The sequence below is a fragment of the Prunus avium genome, chromosome 2, assembly GCF_965620075.1.
Source record: "Prunus avium chromosome 2, drPruAviu1.hap1.1, whole genome shotgun sequence".
NCBI classification, from domain to species: Eukaryota; Viridiplantae; Streptophyta; class Magnoliopsida; order Rosales; family Rosaceae; genus Prunus; species Prunus avium.
This window is the reverse complement of record NC_142285.1, coordinates 42955426-42979361: the sequence shown is the minus strand read 5'-3', so window position 1 is coordinate 42979361 and position 23936 is coordinate 42955426. Positions and strand designations below refer to the sequence as shown.

At 32.7% G+C, this 23936-nt stretch overlaps 2 protein-coding genes and 1 pseudogene across 2 annotated transcripts; all 3 read right to left on the bottom strand.

The window, feature by feature from the left end:
- Nucleotides 1-14561: 14561 nt before the first annotated feature.
- Nucleotides 14562-16419, bottom strand: LOC110767616 (UDP-glycosyltransferase 88A1 pseudogene; annotated as a pseudogene).
- Nucleotides 16420-17272: 853 nt separating this feature from the next.
- Nucleotides 17273-19237, bottom strand: LOC110767615 (SNARE-like superfamily protein). The gene is made up of 3 exons (XM_021971197.2): nucleotides 18720-19237; nucleotides 18281-18399; nucleotides 17273-17667 (listed from the first exon to the last, which is right to left on the bottom strand). Exons 1-3 carry the CDS (start codon nucleotides 19056-19058, stop codon nucleotides 17616-17618), a joined length of 510 nt encoding a protein of 169 aa, XP_021826889.1. The 5' UTR covers nucleotides 19059-19237; the 3' UTR covers nucleotides 17273-17615.
- A 1440-nt stretch (nucleotides 19238-20677) lies between these two features.
- Nucleotides 20678-23635, bottom strand: LOC110767589 (protein SGT1 homolog). Its single transcript, XM_088249321.1, has 10 exons — nucleotides 23337-23635; nucleotides 23160-23229; nucleotides 22816-22940; nucleotides 22493-22625; nucleotides 22151-22247; nucleotides 21950-22015; nucleotides 21561-21696; nucleotides 21378-21463; nucleotides 21186-21290; nucleotides 20678-21085 (listed from the first exon to the last, which is right to left on the bottom strand). The coding sequence occupies exons 1-10, from the start codon at nucleotides 23494-23496 to the stop codon at nucleotides 20978-20980; spliced, it is 1086 nt and encodes a 361-aa protein (XP_088105447.1). The 5' UTR covers nucleotides 23497-23635; the 3' UTR covers nucleotides 20678-20977.
- Between the last annotated feature and the right edge of the window lie 301 nt (nucleotides 23636-23936).

Here is a 23936-nt window from a genome sequence, read left to right as displayed (position 1 = left end):
ATGTATATATTTTTTAAAAAGACCTCTCCCGACGAAATTTCGTCGGCAGGGGTTTTTTTGTCGGGAGAAACCTAATCCGACGAATATTTGCCGGCATAGACCTATGCCGACGAAATTTCGTCGGGAGAAGTGTTTATGTTATTTTTTAAAAAAAAATTTTATAAAAATATAAAATTAGTTTGTTTTACCCTCAACTTCTTTAATTTAATTAATATCTTATAGTCTTTTATATACATAAGTATATATGTACGTATGTATTTTTCAATAATACATTCGTATTCTATACATGTCTACTATTTTTTAAAAAGCAAACATATAATAGTCGTATTGTACATGTACATACGCATTTCTAAAGCTTAATTACCATATTTTTTACAATTTTCAATAATTCACACAAAGTTCACGTATTATACAAATCGCTCTCATATATTATTGAATACCAATAATATATGTTATAAAAGTTATACTAAAACATTATATAGTAGTGGCTTATTAATATCTACTTTGGATATGTTGAAACTAGCAAATTAAAATCTATAAAGTACAAACTAATGAAACTTGGAGGGTCCTCTTTTCTTTTTTTAATTTATATATTAAAGGGTATAGCCGTGCGCCTATACTACGATTTTTTTTTTCAAAAATAGTATACTGACACGTGGCGTCTGATCGCTGGAGGGTCCTCTTTTTTAAAAAACAAAAATGAGTACAGCCGCGCGGCTATACGCTGTGTTCTTAATTCTTTTTGGGGTTATTCGCAGTAATGGTCCCTCAACTATACCTCAAGTTACACTTTGGTCACTCAACTCAAATATTAGTTGCAGAGGTCACTCAATTATGTGTATTGTTGCACCGTTAATCCTACCGTCAAGTCTGTTACTTTTTCTGTTTAAAATGATGACGTGGCAAGCATCTCTTAAATTATTGATGGGCAAATGTGACTTTTCAGTTAAGATTATTTGTAGCAATGATCCCTCATCTATACTCGGAGTTACATTTTGGTCACTCACTCAGGTGTTGTGTTGCACCATTAGTCCCTACCGTTAGAGAGACTTAACGGTAGGACTAACGGTGCAACAAAACACCTAATTGAGTGACCTCTACAACTAATAATTGAATTGAGTGACCAAACTGTAAATATGGGTATAGTTGAGGGACCATTGTTGCGAATAACCCTTCTTTTTAAAAGTAGAGTTGTCTTGACACGTGGCGCCTAATGACTGGGCTCCCCTTTTCTTACATGGAAAAATAGTACAGCCGCACGGCTATACCCAGTTTTTTATATTTTTTTAAAAAAGTATAGCCGCGCGGCTATACTATTTTACAGACCCTATGTATCTCTTTTTTAATTACTTTGATTAGTAGTTATGTTTTAGTTATTATTTACTTAGTGAATATTAAAGGAAACAAAGAAAAAGAAAAATTGAAGTACTATTTATTAAGTAGTATAATTCATGAAGTTAATTAACATATTTAATATTAATTATTCACTAAATAAATAATAATTAAAATATAATTACTAATTTAACTAATCAAATCAGTCAAATATATTATTTAATTAATAAAAATAAAATTTTCAAAAATTAATTAACCTAAACATCCTAAGTTTATGTATATATTTTTTAAAAAGACCTCTCCCGACGAAATTTCGTCGGCAGGGGTTTTTTTGTCGGGAGAAACCTAATCCGACGAATATTTGCCGGCATAGACCTATGCCGACGAAATTTCGTCGGGAGAAGTGTTTATGTTATTTGTTTTAAATTTTTTTTATAAAAATATAAAATTAGTTTGTTTTCCCCTCAACTTCTTTAATTTAATTAATATCTTATAGTCTTTTATATACATAAGTATATATGTACGTATGTATTTTTCAATAATACATTCGTATTCTATACATGTCTACTATTTTTTAAAAAGCAAACATATAATAGTCGTATTGTACATGTACATACGCATTTCTAAAGCTTAATTACCATATTTTTTACAATTTTCAATAATTCACACAAACTTCACGTATTATACAAATCGCTCTCATATATTATTGAATACCAATAATATATGTTATAAAAGTTATACTAAAACATTATATAGTAGTGGCTTATTAATATCTACTTTGGATATGTTGAAACTAGCAAATTAAAATCTATAAAGTACAAACTAATGAAACTTGGAGGGTCCTCTTTTCTTTTTTTAATTTATATATTAAAGGGTATAGCCGTGCGGCTATACTATTTTACAGACCCTTTAAGCAGCATAATATGTATCTCTTTTTAATTACTTTGATTAGTAGTTATGTTTTAGTTATTATTTACTTAGTGAATATTAAAGGAAACAAAGAAAAAGAAAAATTGAAGTACTATTTATTAAGTAGTATAATTCATGAAGTTAATTAACATATTTAATACTAATTATTCACTAAATAAATAATAATTAAAATATAATTACTAATTTAACTAATCAAATCAGTCAAATATATTATTTAATTAATAAAAATAAAATTTTCAAAAATTAATTAACCTAAACATCCTAAGTTTATGTATATATTTTTTAAAAAGACCTCTCCCGACGAAATTTCGTCGGCAGGGGTTTTTTTGTCGGGAGAAACCTAATCCGACGAATATTTGCCGGCATAGACCTATGCCGACGAAATTTCGTCGGGAGAAGTGTTTATGTTATTTTTTTAAAATTTTTTTTGTAAAAATATAAAATTAGTTTGTTTTCCCCTCAACTTCTTTAATTTAATTAATATCTTATAGTCTTTTATATATATAAGTATATATGTACGTATGTATTTTTCAATAATACATTCGTATTCTATACATGTCTACTATTTTTTAAAAAGCAAACATATAATAATCGTATTGTACATGTACATACGCATTTCTAAAGCTTAATTACCATATTTTTTACAATTTTCAATAATTCACACAAAGTTCACGTATTATACAAATCACTCTCATATATTATTGAATACCAATAATATATGTTATAAAAGTTATACGAAAACATTATATAGTAGTGGCTTATTAATATCTACTTTGGATATGTTGAAACTAGCAAATTAAAATCTATAAAATACAAACTAATGAAACTTGGAGGGTCCTCTTTTCCTTTTTTAATTTATATATTAAAGGGTATAGCCGTGCGGCTATACTACGATTTTTTTTAAAAAAAATAGTATACTGACACGTGGCGTCTGATCGCTGGAGGGTCCTCTTTTTTAAAAAAACAAAAATGAGTACAGCCGCGCGGCTATACGCTGTGTTCTTAATTTAGAGTTGTCTTGACACGTGGCGCCTAATGAATGGGCTCCTCTTTTTTTACATGGAAAAATAGTACAGCCGCCCGGCTATACACAGTTTTTAAAATTTTTAAAAAACAGTATAGCCGCGCGGCTATACTATTTTATAGACCCTTTAAGCAGCGTAATATGTATCTCTTTTTTAATTACTTTGATTAGTAGTTATGTTTTAGTTATTATTTACTTAGTGAATATTAAAGGAAACAAAGAAAAAGAAAAATTGAAGTACTATTTATTAAGTAGTATAATTCATGAAGTTAATTAACATATTTAATACTAATTATTCACTAAATAAATAATAATTAAAATATAATTACTAATTTAACTAATCAAATCAGTCAAATATATTATTTAATTAATAAAAATAAAATTTTCAAAAATTAATTAACCTAAACATCCTAAGTTTATGTATATATTTTTTAAAAAGACCTCTCCCGACGAAATTTCGTCGGCAGGGGTTTTTTTGTCGGGAGAAACCTAATCCGACGAATATTTGCCGGCATAGACCTATGCCGACGAAATTTCGTCGGGAGAAGTGTTTATGTTATTTTTTAAAAAAAAATTTTATAAAAATATAAAATTAGTTTGTTTTACCCTCAACTTCTTTAATTTAATTAATATCTTATAGTCTTTTATATACATAAGTATATATGTACGTATGTATTTTTCAATAATACATTCGTATTCTATACATGTCTACTATTTTTTAAAAAGCAAACATATAATAGTCGTATTGTACATGTACATACGCATTTCTAAAGCTTAATTACCATATTTTTTACAATTTTCAATAATTCACACAAAGTTCACGTATTATACAAATCGCTCTCATATATTATTGAATACCAATAATATATGTTATAAAAGTTATACTAAAACATTATATAGTAGTGGCTTATTAATATCTACTTTGGATATGTTGAAACTAGCAAATTAAAATCTATAAAGTACAAACTAATGAAACTTGGAGGGTCCTCTTTTCTTTTTTTAATTTATATATTAAAGGGTATAGCCGTGCGGCTATACTACGATTTTTTTTTTCAAAAATAGTATACTGACACGTGGCGTCTGATCGCTGGAGGGTCCTCTTTTTTAAAAAACAAAAATGAGTACAGCCGCGCGGCTATACGCTGTGTTCTTAATTCTTTTTGGGGTTATTCGCAGTAATGGTCCCTCAACTATACCTCAAGTTACACTTTGGTCACTCAACTCAAATATTAGTTGCAGAGGTCACTCAATTATGTGTATTGTTGCACCGTTAATCCTACCGTCAAGTCTGTTACTTTTTCTGTTTAAAATGATGACGTGGCAAGCATCTCTTAAATTATTGATGGGCAAATGTGACTTTTCAGTTAAGATTATTTGTAGCAATGATCCCTCATCTATACTCGGAGTTACATTTTGGTCACTCACTCAGGTGTTGTGTTGCACCATTAGTCCCTACCGTTAGAGAGACTTAACGGTAGGACTAACGGTGCAACAAAACACCTAATTGAGTGACCTCTACAACTAATAATTGAATTGAGTGACCAAACTGTAAATATGGGTATAGTTGAGGGACCATTGTTGCGAATAACCCTTCTTTTTAAAAGTAGAGTTGTCTTGACACGTGGCGCCTAATGACTGGGCTCCCCTTTTCTTACATGGAAAAATAGTACAGCCGCACGGCTATACCCAGTTTTTTATATTTTTTTAAAAAAGTATAGCCGCGCGGCTATACTATTTTACAGACCCTATGTATCTCTTTTTTAATTACTTTGATTAGTAGTTATGTTTTAGTTATTATTTACTTAGTGAATATTAAAGGAAACAAAGAAAAAGAAAAATTGAAGTACTATTTATTAAGTAGTATAATTCATGAAGTTAATTAACATATTTAATATTAATTATTCACTAAATAAATAATAATTAAAATATAATTACTAATTTAACTAATCAAATCAGTCAAATATATTATTTAATTAATAAAAATAAAATTTTCAAAAATTAATTAACCTAAACATCCTAAGTTTATGTATATATTTTTTAAAAAGACCTCTCCCGACGAAATTTCGTCGGCAGGGGTTTTTTTGTCGGGAGAAACCTAATCCGACGAATATTTGCCGGCATAGACCTATGCCGACGAAATTTCGTCGGGAGAAGTGTTTATGTTATTTTTTAAAAAAAAATTTTATAAAAATATAAAATTAGTTTGTTTTACCCTCAACTTCTTTAATTTAATTAATATCTTATAGTCTTTTATATACATAAGTATATATGTACGTATGTATTTTTCAATAATACATTCGTATTCTATACATGTCTACTATTTTTTAAAAAGCAAACATATAATAGTCGTATTGTACATGTACATACGCATTTCTAAAGCTTAATTACCATATTTTTTACAATTTTCAATAATTCACACAAAGTTCACGTATTATACAAATCGCTCTCATATATTATTGAATACCAATAATATATGTTATAAAAGTTATACTAAAACATTATATAGTAGTGGCTTATTAATATCTACTTTGGATATGTTGAAACTAGCAAATTAAAATCTATAAAGTACAAACTAATGAAACTTGGAGGGTCCTCTTTTCTTTTTTTAATTTATATATTAAAGGGTATAGCCGTGCGGCTATACTATTTTACAGACCCTTTAAGCAGCATAATATGTATCTCTTTTTAATTACTTTGATTAGTAGTTATGTTTTAGTTATTATTTACTTAGTGAATATTAAAGGAAACAAAGAAAAAGAAAAATTGAAGTACTATTTATTAAGTAGTATAATTCATGAAGTTAATTAACATATTTAATACTAATTATTCACTAAATAAATAATAATTAAAATATAATTACTAATTTAACTAATCAAATCAGTCAAATATATTATTTAATTAATAAAAATAAAATTTTCAAAAATTAATTAACCTAAACATCCTAAGTTTATGTATATATTTTTTAAAAAGACCTCTCCCGACGAAATTTCGTCGGCAGGGGTTTTTTTGTCGGGAGAAACCTAATCCGACGAATATTTGCCGGCATAGACCTATGCCGACGAAATTTCGTCGGGAGAAGTGTTTATGTTATTTTTTTAAAATTTTTTTTGTAAAAATATAAAATTAGTTTGTTTTCCCCTCAACTTCTTTAATTTAATTAATATCTTATAGTCTTTTATATATATAAGTATATATGTACGTATGTATTTTTCAATAATACATTCGTATTCTATACATGTCTACTATTTTTTAAAAAGCAAACATATAATAATCGTATTGTACATGTACATACGCATTTCTAAAGCTTAATTACCATATTTTTTACAATTTTCAATAATTCACACAAAGTTCACGTATTATACAAATCACTCTCATATATTATTGAATACCAATAATATATGTTATAAAAGTTATACGAAAACATTATATAGTAGTGGCTTATTAATATCTACTTTGGATATGTTGAAACTAGCAAATTAAAATCTATAAAGTACAAACTAATGAAACTTGGAGGGTCCTCTTTTCCTTTTTTAATTTATATATTAAAGGGTATAGCCGTGCGGCTATACTACGATTTTTTTTTAAAAAAATAGTATACTGACACGTGGCGTCTGATCGCTGGAGGGTCCTCTTTTTTAAAAAAACAAAAATGAGTACAGCCGCCCGGCTATACGCTGTGTTCTTAATTCTTCTTAAAAGTAGAGTTGTCTTGACACGTGGCGCCTAATGACTGGGCTCCTCTTTTTTTACATGGAAAAATAGTACAGCCGCACGGCTATACACAGTTTTTAAAATTTTTAAAAAACAGTATAGCCGCGCGGCTATACTATTTTACAGACCCTTTAAGCAGCGTAATATGTATCTCTTTTTTAATTACTTTGATTAGTAGTTATGTTTTAGTTATTATTTACTTAGTGAATATTAAAGGAAACAAAGAAAAAGAAAAATTGAAGTACTATTTATTAAGTAGTATAATTCATGAAGTTAATTAACATATTTAATACTAATTATTCACTAAATAAATAATAATTAAAATATAATTACTAATTTAACTAATCAAATCAGTCAAATATATTATTTAATTAATAAAAATAAAATTTTCAAAAATTAATTAACCTAAACATCCTAAGTTTATGTATATATTTTTTAAAAAGACCTCTCCCGACGAAATTTCGTCGGCAGGGGTTTTTTTGTCGGGAGAAACCTAATCCGACGAATATTTGCCGGCATAGACCTATGCCGACGAAATTTCGTCGGGAGAAGTGTTTATGTTATTTTTTAAAAAAAAATTTTGTAAAAATATAAAATTAGTTTGTTTTCCCCTCAACTTCTTTAATTTAATTAATATCTTATAGTCTTTTATATATATAAGTATATATGTACGTATGTATTTTTCAATAATACATTCGTATTCTATACATGTCTACTATTTTTTAAAAAGCAAACATATAATAATCGTATTGTACATGTACATACGCATTTCTAAAGCTTAATTACCATATTTTTTACAATTTTCAATAATTCACACAAAGTTCACGTATTATACAAATCACTCTCATATATTATTGAATACCAATAATATATGTTATAAAAGTTATACGAAAACATTATATAGTAGTGGCTTATTAATATCTACTTTGGATATGTTGAAACTAGCAAATTAAAATCTATAAAGTACAAACTAATGAAACTTGGAGGGTCCTCTTTTCCTTTTTTAATTTATATATTAAAGGGTATAGCCGTGCGGCTATACTACGATTTTTTTTTTCAAAAATAGTATACTGACACGTGGCGTCTGATCGCTGGAGGGTCCTCTTTTTTTAAAAAACAAAAATGAGTACAGCCGCGCGGCTATACGCTGTGTTCTTAATTTAGAGTTGTCTTGACACGTGGCGCCTAATGAATGGGCTCCTCTTTTTTTACATGGAAAAATAGTACAGCCGCCCGGCTATACACAGTTTTTAAAATTTTTAAAAAACAGTATAGCCGCGCGGCTATACTATTTTATAGACCCTTTAAGCAGCGTAATATGTATCTCTTTTTTAATTACTTTGATTAGTAGTTATGTTTTAGTTATTATTTACTTAGTGAATATTAAAGGAAACAAAGAAAAAGAAAAATTGAAGTACTATTTATTAAGTAGTATAATTCATGAAGTTAATTAACATATTTAATACTAATTATTCACTAAATAAATAATAATTAAAATATAATTACTAATTTAACTAATCAAATCAGTCAAATATATTATTTAATTAATAAAAATAAAATTTTCAAAAATTAATTAACCTAAACATCCTAAGTTTATGTATATATTTTTTAAAAAGACCTCTCCCGACGAAATTTCGTCGGCAGGGGTTTTTTTGTCGGGAGAAACCTAATCCGACGAATATTTGCCGGCATAGACCTATGCCGACGAAATTTCGTCGGGAGAAGTGTTTATGTTATTTTTTAAAAAAAAATTTTATAAAAATATAAAATTAGTTTGTTTTACCCTCAACTTCTTTAATTTAATTAATATCTTATAGTCTTTTATATACATAAGTATATATGTACGTATGTATTTTTCAATAATACATTCGTATTCTATACATGTCTACTATTTTTTAAAAAGCAAACATATAATAGTCGTATTGTACATGTACATACGCATTTCTAAAGCTTAATTACCATATTTTTTACAATTTTCAATAATTCACACAAAGTTCACGTATTATACAAATCGCTCTCATATATTATTGAATACCAATAATATATGTTATAAAAGTTATACTAAAACATTATATAGTAGTGGCTTATTAATATCTACTTTGGATATGTTGAAACTAGCAAATTAAAATCTATAAAGTACAAACTAATGAAACTTGGAGGGTCCTCTTTTCTTTTTTTAATTTATATATTAAAGGGTATAGCCGTGCGGCTATACTACGATTTTTTTTTTCAAAAATAGTATACTGACACGTGGCGTCTGATCGCTGGAGGGTCCTCTTTTTTAAAAAACAAAAATGAGTACAGCCGCGCGGCTATACGCTGTGTTCTTAATTCTTTTTGGGGTTATTCGCAGTAATGGTCCCTCAACTATACCTCAAGTTACACTTTGGTCACTCAACTCAAATATTAGTTGCAGAGGTCACTCAATTATGTGTATTGTTGCATCGTTAATCCTACCGTCAAGTCTGTTACTTTTTCTGTTTAAAATGATGACGTGGCAAGCATCTCTTAAATTATTGATGGGCAAATGTGACTTTTCAGTTAAGATTATTTGTAGCAATGATCCCTCATCTATACTCGGAGTTACATTTTGGTCACTCACTCAGGTGTTGTGTTGCACCATTAGTCCCTACCGTTAGAGAGACTTAACGGTAGGACTAACGGTGCAACAAAACACCTAATTGAGTGACCTCTACAACTAATAATTGAATTGAGTGACCAAACTGTAAATATGGGTATAGTTGAGGGACCATTGTTGCGAATAACCCTTCTTTTTAAAAGTAGAGTTGTCTTGACACGTGGCGCCTAATGACTGGGCTCCCCTTTTCTTACATGGAAAAATAGTACAGCCGCACGGCTATACCCAGTTTTTTATATTTTTTTAAAAAAGTATAGCCGCGCGGCTATACTATTTTACAGACCCTATGTATCTCTTTTTTAATTACTTTGATTAGTAGTTATGTTTTAGTTATTATTTACTTAGTGAATATTAAAGGAAACAAAGAAAAAGAAAAATTGAAGTACTATTTATTAAGTAGTATAATTCATGAAGTTAATTAACATATTTAATATTAATTATTCACTAAATAAATAATAATTAAAATATAATTACTAATTTAACTAATCAAATCAGTCAAATATATTATTTAATTAATAAAAATAAAATTTTCAAAAATTAATTAACCTAAACATCCTAAGTTTATGTATATATTTTTTAAAAAGACCTCTCCCGACGAAATTTCGTCGGCAGGGGTTTTTTTGTCGGGAGAAACCTAATCCGACGAATATTTGCCGGCATAGACCTATGCCGACGAAATTTCGTCGGGAGAAGTGTTTATGTTATTTGTTTTAAATTTTTTTTATAAAAATATAAAATTAGTTTGTTTTCCCCTCAACTTCTTTAATTTAATTAATATCTTATAGTCTTTTATATACATAAGTATATATGTACGTATGTATTTTTCAATAATACATTCGTATTCTATACATGTCTACTATTTTTTAAAAAGCAAACATATAATAGTCGTATTGTACATGTACATACGCATTTCTAAAGCTTAATTACCATATTTTTTACAATTTTCAATAATTCACACAAACTTCACGTATTATACAAATCGCTCTCATATATTATTGAATACCAATAATATATGTTATAAAAGTTATACTAAAACATTATATAGTAGTGGCTTATTAATATCTACTTTGGATATGTTGAAACTAGCAAATTAAAATCTATAAAGTACAAACTAATGAAACTTGGAGGGTCCTCTTTTCTTTTTTTAATTTATATATTAAAGGGTATAGCCGTGCGGCTATACTATTTTACAGACCCTTTAAGCAGCATAATATGTATCTCTTTTTAATTACTTTGATTAGTAGTTATGTTTTAGTTATTATTTACTTAGTGAATATTAAAGGAAACAAAGAAAAAGAAAAATTGAAGTACTATTTATTAAGTAGTATAATTCATGAAGTTAATTAACATATTTAATACTAATTATTCACTAAATAAATAATAATTAAAATATAATTACTAATTTAACTAATCAAATCAGTCAAATATATTATTTAATTAATAAAAATAAAATTTTCAAAAATTAATTAACCTAAACATCCTAAGTTTATGTATATATTTTTTAAAAAGACCTCTCCCGACGAAATTTCGTCGGCAGAGGTTTTTTTGTCGGGAGAAACCTAATCCGACGAATATTTGCCGGCATAGACCTATGCCGACGAAATTTCGTCGGGAGAAGTGTTTATGTTATTTTTTTAAAATTTTTTTTGTAAAAATATAAAATTAGTTTGTTTTCCCCTCAACTTCTTTAATTTAATTAATATCTTATAGTCTTTTATATATATAAGTATATATGTACGTATGTATTTTTCAATAATACATTCGTATTCTATACATGTCTACTATTTTTTAAAAAGCAAACATATAATAATCGTATTGTACATGTACATACGCATTTCTAAAGCTTAATTACCATATTTTTTACAATTTTCAATAATTCACACAAAGTTCACGTATTATACAAATCACTCTCATATATTATTGAATACCAATAATATATGTTATAAAAGTTATACGAAAACATTATATAGTAGTGGCTTATTAATATCTACTTTGGATATGTTGAAACTAGCAAATTAAAATCTATAAAGTACAAACTAATGAAACTTGGAGGGTCCTCTTTTCCTTTTTTAATTTATATATTAAAGGGTATAGCCGTGCGGCTATACTACGATTTTTTTTTAAAAAAATAGTATACTGACACGTGGCGTCTGATCGCTGGAGGGTCCTCTTTTTTAAAAAAACAAAAATGAGTACAGCCGCGCGGCTATACGCTGTGTTCTTAATTCTTCTTAAAAGTAGAGTTGTCTTGACACGTGGCGCCTAATGACTGGGCTCCTCTTTTTTTACATGGAAAAATAGTACAGCCGCACGGCTATACACAGTTTTTAAAATTTTTAAAAAACAGTATAGCCGCGCGGCTATACTATTTTACAGACCCTTTAAGCAGCGTAATATGTATCTCTTTTTTAATTACTTTGATTAGTAGTTATGTTTTAGTTATTATTTACTTAGTGAATATTAAAGGAAACAAAGAAAAAGAAAAATTGAAGTACTATTTATTAAGTAGTATAATTCATGAAGTTAATTAACATATTTAATACTAATTATTCACTAAATAAATAATAATTAAAATATAATTACTAATTTAACTAATCAAATCAGTCAAATATATTATTTAATTAATAAAAATAAAATTTTCAAAAATTAATTAACCTAAACATCCTAAGTTTATGTATATATTTTTTAAAAAGACCTCTCCCGACGAAATTTCGTCGGCAGGGGTTTTTTTGTCGGGAGAAACCTAATCCGACGAATATTTGCCGGCATAGACCTATGCCGACGAAATTTCGTCGGGAGAAGTGTTTATGTTATTTTTAAAAAAAAAATTTTGTAAAAATATAAAATTAGTTTGTTTTCCCCTCAACTTCTTTAATTTAATTAATATCTTATAGTCTTTTATATATATAAGTATATATGTACGTATGTATTTTTCAATAATACATTCGTATTCTATACATGTCTACTATTTTTTAAAAAGCAAACATATAATAATCGTATTGTACATGTACATACGCATTTCTAAAGCTTAATTACCATATTTTTTACAATTTTCAATAATTCACACAAAGTTCACGTATTATACAAATCACTCTCATATATTATTGAATACCAATAATATATGTTATAAAAGTTATACGAAAACATTATATAGTAGTGGCTTATTAATATCTACTTTGGATATGTTGAAACTAGCAAATTAAAATCTATAAAGTACAAACTAATGAAACTTGGAGGGTCCTCTTTTCCTTTTTTAATTTATATATTAAAGGGTATAGCCGTGCGGCTATACTACGATTTTTTTTTTCAAAAATAGTATACTGACACGTGGCGTCTGATCGCTGGAGGGTCCTCTTTTTTTAAAAAACAAAAATGAGTACAGCCGCGCGGCTATACGCTGTGTTCTTAATTTAGAGTTGTCTTGACACGTGGCGCCTAATGAATGGGCTCCTCTTTTTTTACATGGAAAAATAGTACAGCCGCCCGGCTATACACAGTTTTTAAAATTTTTAAAAAACAGTATAGCCGCGCGGCTATACTATTTTATAGACCCTTTAAGCAGCGTAATATGTATCTCTTTTTTAATTACTTTGATTAGTAGTTATGTTTTAGTTATTATTTACTTAGTGAATATTAAAGGAAACAAAGAAAAAGAAAAATTGAAGTACTATTTATTAAGTAGTATAATTCATGAAGTTAATTAACATATTTAATACTAATTATTCACTAAATAAATAATAATTAAAATATAATTACTAATTTAACTAATCAAATCAGTCAAATATATTATTTAATTAATAAAAATAAAATTTTCAAAAATTAATTAACCTAAACATCCTAAGTTTATGTATATATTTTTTAAAAAGACCTCTCCCGACGAAATTTCGTCGGCAGGGGTTTTTTTGTCGGGAGAAACCTAATCCGACGAATATTTGCCGGCATAGACCTATGCCGACGAAATTTCGTCGGGAGAAGTGTTTATGTTATTTTTTTTAAATTTTTTTTTATAAAAATATAAAATTAGTTTGTTTTCCCCTCAACTTCTTTAATTTAATTCATATCTTATAGTCTTTTATATATATAAGTATATATGTACGTATGTATTTTTCAATAATACATTCGTATTCTATACATGTCTACTATTTTTTAAAAAGCAAATATATAATAGTCGTATTGTACATGTACATACGCATTTCTAAAGCTTAATTACCATATTTTTTACAATTTTCAATAATTCACACAAAGTTCACGTATTATACAAATCACTACTTGGGTCTTTAGTTAATTAAACATATCAACTACAAATTAATTAAACAACATTGGACTTGATATCTAATCAATACATATGACAGATATGTTTCTCCTATAATCAAAGCAAAACATTTCTTCACATATAAAATAATAAGTTGTTTAAAGATGAAAAGTTCAAGTGGACTTTGTGGAGTTGGACACTTTTTGCCCTCCGCCCCTTCATATTGTTTGGATGTTTGATTGATTAATGTTTTCAAATAGTTCATAATTTCTCGCCTCAAATTATATTTTTAATGTTTATCATTTAAATTATCTAGTGGAAAAAAAAATCAAGTGAAAAAAATTCAAATTAAATGGGTTGGTTCTTGGGCCCGAGTATGGCACGAGTACGAGCACGGGCACGGCACGAGCCCGGCCCGGCCCATTTGAATATGGACATGAGTTTTGGGCCGGGCCGTGATCAATGATTTTATTAAATGGGCCGGCACGGCACGGCCCGATAAATTAAATGGGCCGGCCCGGCACGGCACGAAAATATTAAAAGCACGAGTTTAAATGGGACGGGCCGGCCCGTCACGGCCCGTTTGACACCTCTAGGTGGAGCCATGTGATTCTGTGAAACCGGTAGCGAGAGATAGAGAGACAACGACATACATCTCATGAACACAAATTGCGTAATTGAACTAAAAACTCATTAAACATTAATTGTCTCACAGGCTCACAACAACAGGGGGAAGATGGAGACCCAAAATCTCGGAGATCCCAATAAAAGTAAGCATATCAGCAGCAGCAGAGTTACATTCCTCCCTCAAGTCATGTTGAATGCGACACACCCCCACCCGTCATGAGTCATGACTCATGACCATGAGGGCTTTACAACAACAGATAAGGCTAAAAGAGAGGGTATAAAATGGATCATATCTATCTGAATTCTGAACTGAACTAAACTTTTTAGCCTAATTGGTTCCATTTTTCAAACAGTTCCGTTAACGCGACCCGAGACGACCCGCCCTCACTCAGTGCAGCATGGGCTTCACTCTGCAGAGCCTTGGTCCGCTTCCTCACTGAGTCGCCTTCCTCCGGGTCCATCAACTCTCTAACTCGCTTCTCCACCACATCACAACTCACAAACCCGTCCTCTGACTCCTCCATCGGCAAAGCAATTTTGATCTCCTCCACCATAACGATCCTATTAAATCTCTGCTCCGCGTACAGCGGCCAAGCCACAATCGGCACCCCAGCACATACCGCCTCCAACACCGAGTTCCACCCGCAGTGACACACGAACCCGCCTACTGACTCGTGATTCAACACCGCCACTTGTGGGGCCCACGACTTCACCACCAGCCCCCTGTTCTTGGTCCTACCCAAGAACCCATCCGGAAGCAGAGACTCCAACTCCGGGTCCTGTTGCTCCGTGATGGCAACGCCGCTGTTGTTTTCAGCAGGCGGGTTGCGGACCACCCACAGAAACCTCTGACCGCTCCTCTCCAACCCAATGGCTATCTCCTGCAACTGCTTTTTTGAAAACAATCCCAAACTTCCGAAGCAGAGGAACACCACGCTTCCGCTTGGTTGTGAATCAAGCCAAGTCAAACACTCCGGCACATCATCGCCGCCGCCACCTTTTTTATTGTAAGCAATAATTAACGGTCCTATGCAGTACATTGGCGGCGTGGGAACATTTTCAGGCAAGCACAGCCCATCGGATAATGCTCTGATGGCTCTGGGCTCGAGAGATTCATACGTGTTTATCATAATCCCAGCTGATTTGGGGAATTGCTTTGAGTTCTCTAGGAAACATTGATACGCCATGTCGTTGCGATCAAGAATTGGCTTTGCCATATCAGAGGAAGGCACCGGCGGCACTCCTGGGATGCTGATAAGGGCGTTGAGATCTTTGAAGCTCTTGTCGGTGGTGGTGTGAAGAGTGGGGAAGTAGAGGAAGGCGGCGAGGCAGGCAGCGCCAGAGGTGAAGAAGAAGTAGCCGGGGATGTTGAGGTCGGCGGCGACCGAGAGCCCGATAGCGCAGAAGAAGTCCAGGACAAAAGCACGGACGGAGAAGTTGGTGGAGATGGAGAGGAGGGCTTGGCGCACGTTGGGGTTGTTAAGGCGGAGGATTTCTAAGGTTAGGGATTCGTGGTTGGAGGAGGAAGTGAGGGAGGGAGGGAGAGAGACGGTGGAGAGGTGGTGGAAGATGAGGGAGGGGTTGGTGGTGGAGACGGAGGCAATATATTTGGCGGTGTCATCGGCTCTGTAGGGCGGGGTGGTGATGAGGATGTGGATGCTGAGAGAAGGATGGCGAGTGAGAATGAGCTGGCCAAGCTCTACCATGGCGACCAAGTGGCCTATTGGTGGCGATGGGTATAAAACTATAGCTGCCTCCATCGCTATGTCTTTGTGGGTGTGTTGCTCTGTGCTTGCACTTGGCTCTTATATGTCCATATACGACTTGCTTGCTACTAATAATCTCTCATTCTCTCTCACTTTCTTTTCTTTTTTGCTATTATAAAAAATACGAACAATTCCATTTGATAACCATTTCAATTTTGGTTTTTTTAATGAGAGTGAGGATGAGATTGAGAGAGAGGATGTGAGGGAGAGTAATAAAAGTGAAAATAATTTCAAAAAAATTTCACCTTTTAGTTTTTATTTTCACTTTTACTACTCCTCCCTCTCATATCATTTATCTCAATCTTATCTCCACTCTCATTCTCACTCTCATTTTCCTCAATGCTCTAGCACAAAAAATAAAAAATAAAAACTAAAATTGAAAGAGTTATCAAACGGACCTAAATCAATCTAATTTACAGGGAAGAGAATTCGAAATTAAATACTAGTCTTCTTTATTTTCTTTTTTAATTTTATGAGAACTAGTCCTCTTTTTCGAGCCGCCAGCCCAATAAGAGAGTTTTTCTCCTTTAGTCTTCTTTATCTTTGACGCGTCCTTTCCACTTGGTAAATGTCTTTTTCATGTTTAGAAACAACATGCTAGAAAGGTTTTCACTATTGTTCCAAGGAAGATGCCTTCCCAAATGGTTGGTTGGTAAACAAAATGGGTTATGAATTGCAAAGAGACCGCAATTTTAGCGGTGATTGATTACGATATTTCATGCAGTACACTCAATAAACTATGGGTACCGCATGACCATACAATATATTATGTATGGTTATATATATAAACAAATTTAATACAGATTTAATGTTTCATCACCTACCAACAGTATCATCCAGTTCTACAGCTCCTACAAAGATCAAACATTGTTTTGCGACACACAAGATATCTGAGAACTCGTTAAGGGAACTATGAACGCTCTCTTTTGGAAGAGACTCATAGAAGGCCTACAACAATGTCTGGAAAACTATAAATTTGTCAAGGAAGAGCATTCTTCTAGAGTATATCAAACCAATTTAACATAAACAAATAGGATATTACATCATGCCATAAACACCTAAAGTCCAAACAGGTCAAAATGTTAGGGCATCTCTCATTGTAAAACTCTTTAAATCAAGTTGCAGAATCAGAACCAAACGTGTCCCATCGGCTTTGGGCCAGGGTAAGAGTGAACATTGCTGCTTTTTAAGCATAAGCCTAGACATAAGATCATTGTCCAAACAGAAGGAGAAACACACATAGGTGGCCTCATCTTGGCATGCTTTTCCATTTCCTTGTTTAAAATCCACTTTTATAAAACAACGAACAAGTAGATGATAATGGTGACTGGATTTCTACGAAATGCTCCTTACATATTGGTCGAGCGTTGTATTGAATAGCTCACACCTACAAGGAAACATTACTCTGGGATTCAAAAACTATTTTCTTTTGCATGAAAACCTTACAAAGGTAAGGATATAGTATAACCATATCTAGACAAGGAATATACAGTTGAACCCTGTATTACAAAATCTCATAAGAAGCAATCCCCGGAGAAGTGAAACTTTGTTCTAGTATTATGAAATCAATGAATCAGGTATCCATGAAGTACCAGAGATGGATAAGCCACCAGTAGAATAATTCAATAGACCTATTTATATGCAAGGAAAAGAAAAGTAGACAGGTTCTAAACAAACAGAGTTTACAAAATACTAACAACAACAATAAGATGATACACATCAACATGCCTTCTAAAACAAGAAATAAACTAGTTCAAATATTAGTCTTGTTATAGTGCAACAAAACATGCAAGGAGACAGTTTTTTATCACTAATTGCAATATTAAGTTTCTTTACTTGAGCATTCCCAATGGGACACAGTGTGAGCAGAAAATTATAAAACTGATAATATCAATCCATGTAGTAGGGATGACTATCTATTTATGACCTATGAGATGAAACTTCTTACTATGAAGATTGATCATGTACTACATTACGAGAATCGAAACTGAACCAGTTACCTGATTGGAGTTCCAGGAGTGTAGAGCGGGTTCTTCACGACATATTCCACATACAAGTTGTAAATGTACTTCAAAGATTCACGCAAGTCGCCGGTCCTGGGATGAGTAACCAAGATAATCTGCACACACAAACACAAAACAAAGAGTAAGAAAGCAGCGGCAGCACATTAAGAATTAATCTAATTGTACGACAATTTGGTATACACAAACACAACCACACATGTCCAAATTTCTAATCTAAGCACAAATTCGAGAATGTAATTGAGTGAGAGGAGAGGCCTTTCTTTCCGATCTAAATCGCTAGATCTAATACTAGAAAATTGCCAACAGAAGAAACAAACATTTCATATTCATATTCAATCAAACCATAATTCTTAATTTCAAGATCTGAAAGTAAAAAAAAAAAAAAAAGAAGACGGAGAAAACTGAAAAAGCTAACCTTAATGCCAGAAGGGGATTCCATGAAAGTAAGCTTGTAGGTATTGGTGCGGAAGCTGTGGAAGGAACAGCCTTGGCCGGGCAGCTGAGGGACGCCGAGATTGGCCTTATCGGGAGTGGTGGGGTCCATCTTGGCGGTGAGGGACTTGAGAGAGAAGAGGAGGCCGAACATGAGCTTGTGGTCTTGCTGTTGGTTCAGGGTGTGAAGAGGCCGGTTCCATTCACGGTAGAGCAAGCAGACGCCGTTTCTGTTGAACACGTACATCATGTGGCCGTTGTTCCCCGACGCCGTTGACGCCGGCAGCGACGGGCTGATCTCCGTTCCCCCGAAGAATTGCATTTCTCGCTTTGCTGTGCTGTTCCTTCTTCACCAATACTTCAAATTCCCAAAAAATTCCAAATCCAATCGGACTGATTGATCAGATTTTAGGAACTCACCGTCCCAAGCCAAGAGATCATCAGATTGTGAAACGCGGCGTTTCAGTCCCTGAGGTCCGTAGCCCACTCAGCTAAATCGGCGACCCCCAAGGCCCAAAGAAGGATGAAGTAAGAAAGGGCCCAAATAAGACACAGAGGATAGAATACCAATTTTATCCTTTATTCTTATCAAATTAGCTTATTGATAACTTTAAAAAGTGAAGGATGATATAGTAATCAACCATACAGTTTATTCACACACACTCTCTCTCTCTTTAGTGTGTATAATTATGAGAGCCCTTTCTCTAGAGAAAAGAAATGACCAGATGAAAATATTTGTGTGAAGGATGATATAGTAATCAACCGTACTGAACACTAAGGGCATGTTTACGTATCAGTAATGGGTATGGGAGGAAAGGAAATGATTTCCATTCCTGACTTCTCCTGCGTTTACTTGCAATCAGGAATGAAAAAATAAGTGGGCCCCACCTCAAAATCCGTAATCACATCCCCTCAAAACTAGGTATCATATCAACTAGGGAAGAGTAGTCGATACGATTCCCATTCCTATTTTCTCTTAGTAACTGCCAAAAAAACCCTTACCACTTTACCATAATTCCAAAACATCCCAAACCCTAAAAAAAATAAAAACTCAAGCCAAGAAGTTCCAAGACGCTCCAACTTCTTTTTCACGTTAGTGTTGCAAACACAACCTCCCAGAAGTAGCAGCAACGCCTTGTGTTATGTAAGTCATTCTATCTATCTATCTATCTTCTGTCCTCACATTTATCACACACAAAAAAGTACGGTCATGAATAAAGACTTTTGTGGAGATTATATATCTCTTTTTTTGGTAGTATGAAGATTATGCAGGTTATTATTATTTGATTGTTTGCTAGTTACGTAGGTGAAAGATATATATTTATTGAAGTTTATTTTTTCGTTTGAAATTGGCTCTGGACAAAGGTGTTATTAACATTATCATTGAACTGAGCTCATGCTGTTCATCTTGTTCAGCATATTGATTCCTCATGTTTACACCGCCTTACTGGTTTGCTATAGGATTAGTTTGGTCTCCTTAGCCAATTTGAGAATTATATATGCGCTGTGGTGATAATGTGTAGGGCATTTTAGTAATCAAATTAATTTGGATTCTGATTCATGAAAATTAGTAAACAATAACAATGGGAATCAACCCCATTCCTTTGCTGATTCCATATGTTTAGTAAACAGTTTAATGGGAATGATTCTTCCCATACCGATTCAATAGTTTCCCGATTCCTAAATTCTCTGATTCCTTACTTTCTCCATTACTGATACGTAAACATGCCTTAAAAGTATTTGTTTTCCAGATGAAAAGAAATGACCAGCTTAGATGATGAACTATACGATTGATAACTTCCCTGACCCAAAAAAAATATGATTGATAACCAAAAGTGTAATTCAACTTTCCTCAAAGAAAACTAAAAATATAATTCCATGCTTGAGTTGAGTGCAAAGAGTTGCAGCAGAACTCGGTAATAGAATCTGATCACCACAAACGAAATAATAATAATAATATTAAACACTAAAACTTGTCCACAGGAGATCGAACGATAGGGATCAGTTTTGTGTGTACAAAAGCAACTGCATAACACGAAAGGGGGGGAATACACATGAAAAGAAAATAAACAAATCCTTGTTGATTTCAAAAGAAGAAGAAAAAAACAGAAAAACAAACATCCAAATAGCCAGAGTGCCAGACGACTTGGAAAACTAATTATATAGTCTGCCGAACAAAATCACAAACTCCCAAATAAGTTACAGGCATATCATATCCAACTACTAGGTGCAACAGTCTTATTAGTACTCCCATTTCTTCATCTCCATGCCATCTGGAGCACTTCCCTCAACCTTCTTGTTTCCCACTTCTTTCCAGTTTGTCGAAAGCACTGTCCCATTCGACTCCACCTGTACAAGCAAAACATTAGGAAGCAACGTACAAGTCAATGTGACCACAACTCATATGCATTCTACGGCTGGTATCAAAGACTACAGGCAAAAGTCTTACAAAAGATTTTCTCATGGCCCTTCTAGTGTCCTCATCAGCATCCTTATATATGTCCTGGAAAAATTTGTTCAAAGCCGCATCACCATCAAGCTTCTCTTCTTTTTCCTGAAACCACAACATACAGAGTAGGTGGTCATGCACTAAGACTTGCAAAAGATAATGCCAAATCAACTAACTTGGTTACAAGCACACCTCCTTCTTCACTTCGGCTTCAAGCTTATCCCAGTCTACCCTTTTTGGTTTTGAGGATGGGTAAGATGGCCTTTGCTCTCCAATAACTGTAGGCAGTTGCATCTTTTTAGCAACTATTTTCCAAAGCAAAAAGGGATGCATTCTATTTTACAGAAAAAGTGGTTTACCAAAATATTAACCCACCTGGCACACTAACCCTTGGCACAACAGAGTAATCCTTGCTGAATTCAAGAGATGTCCAGTGTAATGGATCAGCTTTTGCCAGGCGAATTTCAACTTTGGTGGACAAAACTTCATATCTGCACTTTTTAGGTATTATCTGTTTGCAAAATACCAAACCCCACTGTTATTTTCTCATCCAAAAATGTACAGCGTGAATGGATGCCTTCTGTCATCCATATATAAAACTAGCAAACTCCTAGATTAAATGCAAAGGATACTGTGCTCCACTTATTTCAAAAATTAGAGAAAAAATAAGGGGAAAATGGAAAGGACGTGCATGCGTTCTTAAATTCACTATATGTCCTGGTTAACAAAACAATTTCCTCATAAACATAAAATTGGTGCAATACCTTTCCGAATAAGCGAGGCTGAAAATGATATGTATCCTCACCAGCAAAATCAATGCTAACACTTAGCTGGAAACAGCCAATAAAACCAATTCATAAATCTTGTATACAAAGATGCAGACAAAATTTTCTTTAAGATCCAGACAACTATAAAATCAATAAGAAAAATTAATAAAACAAACATTAGATCAATGTGATACATACTATTTGTTCACCAAAGTCAATATGAACATCTTTGGCTGGTATGCCCTTGGCAAATATAGTCACCACCACTTCGTCTGGCTTCTGGTAGAATTCATGCCTGTGTAAATATTTTCACCAAATCATGTATCTTAGTAACTAGGGGTTTTCTATGACAAAATGGATTCTCATAAAGAAGAAAGGGTATTATTATCCAAGGATGCATATATTTTATGGAGCTTCACATCTCCACAATATAGACTGTAGAGAAAGAAGAAAAAAAATTGATAGGAAGAAGACTAAAATCCTTAACAGCAATTAAATTAATCCCTCATCCTGCCAAGCTCAACAAGAAGTTGGACTAACCTGTATTTTGGTTTGACAAATGCTACAGTCAACTGATTGGAAGGATCACTCACAGGCTGAACATCTTTTGTAGAGACAACATCCTCTGTACTGGGTTTTTCCAATGAAAGGTCTGGTAAAACACCGGTTTCCTCTGATTGAACATGAAATAGTCATCAATAAGACAAAAAGCAGGTCACCAAGATGCAACAGAGTAATTTCTTGTACAATGATTTCCTTAGATATTTCCTTTCCAGAACAAAATCATTACATAACAAAGGTAAAAACATCTTATTGTGAAAAAGAAAAAGGTCCACCATTTCCATAAAAGCAGAAAAACACACCTGCAATGAGCTCATCACACTCTTTTATCAATTTGACAAATCTGGTCTCTTCTGGCGCCAAAGAAGCACCAATTTCCAGGGCTGCCTTTGCAGTCTGATATTCCTCAAGCCTGATGCAGGCAATTCTGTAACCAAAAATGGAAAAGAAGAAAGATCGTAAGTTTTCAACAATACCTAGTAAGTTTTTCAGTTGAAATCAACAATAAAAAAGTAAACTTGCGTGTGATGTTGCAATTACGATCCAAGAATTTCAAACAAAACCCTTCAGAGTTCACAATATAAATAGGTGCGCACACAGAAACAACAAACATAATTATGGGTCTGGTTTGTGCAATCGCACTCACCCTTTGCGCAAGTACGCTTTAGACAATGATGAGTCCAACTCAATTGCCTTGTTTGCATCCGAAACAGCCTCTGAAAAGAAAAACCCCACAATAGAGAATTAATTAGAGAAACCATATCAAATCCAATCAATTCTGGGCTTTTTGGGAACCAAACAAGAAACTAAGAGAAGGAAGTACCAGTGAGATTATTGGATTTGATGTTGGCCTGGGCACGGTCTGAGTAGAGCTCGGCGTTTTGAGGGTTGAGAGCGATGGCCTGGGTGTAGAGGTCAACGGCCAACTCGAAGTGGTCGTCGATGAACGCCTCCTTGGCCCTCTTTTCGAGATCGGAAGCCATGGCAAAGCACGGTGACTGACTCTGAGAGAAGGAGGAGAAGGAGGAGAAGGAGAGGCAAGGGAGATGGAAGAGTCTAGAAAAAGTAGAGAGCGGATTGAGAATAAGATTGACTTGAGGTGGCTAAAATAAGTGAGCAAAATATGTAATATATATATATATATATACTCTAATCATACAATACAAATTAGAACAGAAGAGGGAAAGACTTCTCAAAGTCTACCACGGAAATACGATGTTGTTTAGGCTTCTGCTCAAGTGCCCAAAAAAATCTAGAAATTACGGAAGTAGTAATGGAAATTAAGAGGATTCTCAGTTAAGTAATTAAGTTAAGAAATTGATCTTAACTTGTAGATTAGATGTCTCAAGTTTGAATCTCCACGACATTATAAATGTGTGTCTAAGAAATCTCATTTCACTATAATTTAAACTATTACTCACAC